The sequence below is a fragment of the Montipora foliosa genome, chromosome 8 (genome assembly GCF_036669935.1).
Source record: "Montipora foliosa isolate CH-2021 chromosome 8, ASM3666993v2, whole genome shotgun sequence".
NCBI classification, from domain to species: domain Eukaryota; kingdom Metazoa; phylum Cnidaria; class Anthozoa; order Scleractinia; family Acroporidae; genus Montipora; species Montipora foliosa.
In genome coordinates, this window is record NC_090876.1 from 35998750 (window position 1) to 36000701 (window position 1952).

At 46.9% G+C, this 1952-nt stretch overlaps 1 protein-coding gene across 1 annotated transcript; it reads left to right on the forward strand.

Moving 5' to 3' along the window:
• Positions 1–414: 414 nt before the first annotated feature.
• On the forward strand, positions 415–1667 carry LOC137968756 (uncharacterized). The gene is made up of 2 exons (XM_068815252.1): positions 415–622; positions 712–1667. The coding sequence occupies exons 1-2, from the start codon at positions 415–417 to the stop codon at positions 1665–1667; spliced, it is 1164 nt and encodes a 387-aa protein (XP_068671353.1).
• The last annotated feature ends 285 nt before the right edge of the window (positions 1668–1952 follow it).

A 1952-nucleotide genomic window follows, 5' to 3' on the forward strand; every position in this document is an offset into this window, starting at 1 on the left:
CTTCAGCCAGCTCCTGAACCGTCCATCCTCGGTTGACCAGACAGTACTTGACCATATCCCTCAGAGACCAGTCCTTGAAGAACTCGACAACACTCCCTCCATGGAAGAAGCCCAAAAGGCCATAAGACAGATGAGCAGTGGCAAAGCACCAGGAAGGGACGGAATCCGAGCAGAAGTATATAAGGCACTTAGCAATGAGGCTCTCCAGGCTTTCCATAGCATTCTCATTAGCATTTGGGAAGAGGAGGAAATGCCAGCTGAGCAGACTGTGGGAACCACAGAGGCATCTCCCTTCTTTCCATTGCTGGAAAAATTCTAGCACGCATTATGTTGAATACAGTTATCCCTTCGATTGCAGAAAAGAACCTTCCGGAGTCACAGTGTGGTTTCCGCTGTAATTGAAGTACTGTTGATATGGTCTTTGCTGTTAGACAGATCCAAGAGAAATACAGTGAGCAGAACATGAGCCTCTACGCGGTCTTTATAGATCTCACTAAAGCTTTTGACACTGTCAACCGCGAGGCACTAAGGGTCATTCTCGGAAAACTCGGCTGTCCGGCAAAATTCGTTAAGCTCATCCAACAATTCCATGATGACATGACAGGAGAAGTGATAGTAGACGGTGAACCCTCTGAGAGATTCGGCATCACAAATGGCGTAAAACAAGGCTGCGTGCTCGCACCAGTGCTTTTCAACCTGTTCTTTACCCAGGTGTTACTTCTAAAGACCTGGAATTTGGTATTTACATCAGATACCGCTTGGACGGTTCACTGTTTGATCTGAGACGCCTCTCAGCGAGAACGAAGACACTGGAGAGACTCCAAATTGAGGCGCTGTTTGCTGATGATTGTGCCTTGATGGTCCATAAGGAAAACCATCTGCAAGTAATCACTGACAAGTTCTCGGAAGCTGCAAAGTTGTTCGGCCTTTGTAAGACCGAGGTTCTCCTTCAGCCTGCGCCTGCAAGTTCTCCTCAGCAACCTTCTATCACTATCGACGACACACAACTCAAGAACGTCAAGTCGTTTAGATACCTGGGCAGCATCATCTCCAACGATGGCTCTTTGGATAAAGAAATCACAACCAGGATACAGAAAGCAAACCAGGCACTTGGCAGACTCCGCACCAAGGTCCTACAGCACAAAGGCCTTCGCCTTGCAACTAAGCTCAAAGTTTACAAGGCTGTGGATATTTCTTCACTGCTCTACGGCTGTGAAACATGGACTCTGTACCGCAGACATGTTAAACAGCTGGAACAGTTCCACACACAATCATTACGATCAATTATGCGGATACGGTGGCAGGATCCGGTCACAAATCAAGAAGTCCTTGACAGAGCCAATTCTACCAACATTGAAGCTAAAATCCGTCAGGCACAACTACGCTGGACCCCACCAACAGAAGGGATTCCATGCGAAATCTGCAATCGACTCTGTGCCTCCGCATTTGGACTACGCAGTTACATGCATTCACACCGCTTACATTATTTTACTTTCTATTTTTTTGGCAGTTTAGTACATGTACATTGTTTTGGAGCGCAACGTAAACTCTTCCTCTTTTATCGAGAGACAACCAACAATGGGTCTTTGGGGCTAGTAGGTGGACTTCCTGACCCTCAAGCAAAAGCAGCAAGTCGTGCCAAGGAATTATTTGTGGTGACCACCTGAAGTCGTTGAGAAATACAACTTCTGCCTCTGCTGCGCCAACCCAGGCAAAAGTAGTAGTCGCAGGGTTAGTGGAGGTTCTGGACACTATATTCAAGGGATTGAGTAAAAACGTTTTCCTACAGTTCGTGGGCCCTTTTAAAAGAATGTTGCGGTATTTCCCTCTGGTATTTTTTAGAAGGTTCCGCACTGCCTACACAAATTCGAATGTTGTTACACTGTAGGGTATCTTCTGCCATGTGCAGCCATCGCCTGCCACAGCCGTCAACACATTGTTTCCCCATTTCG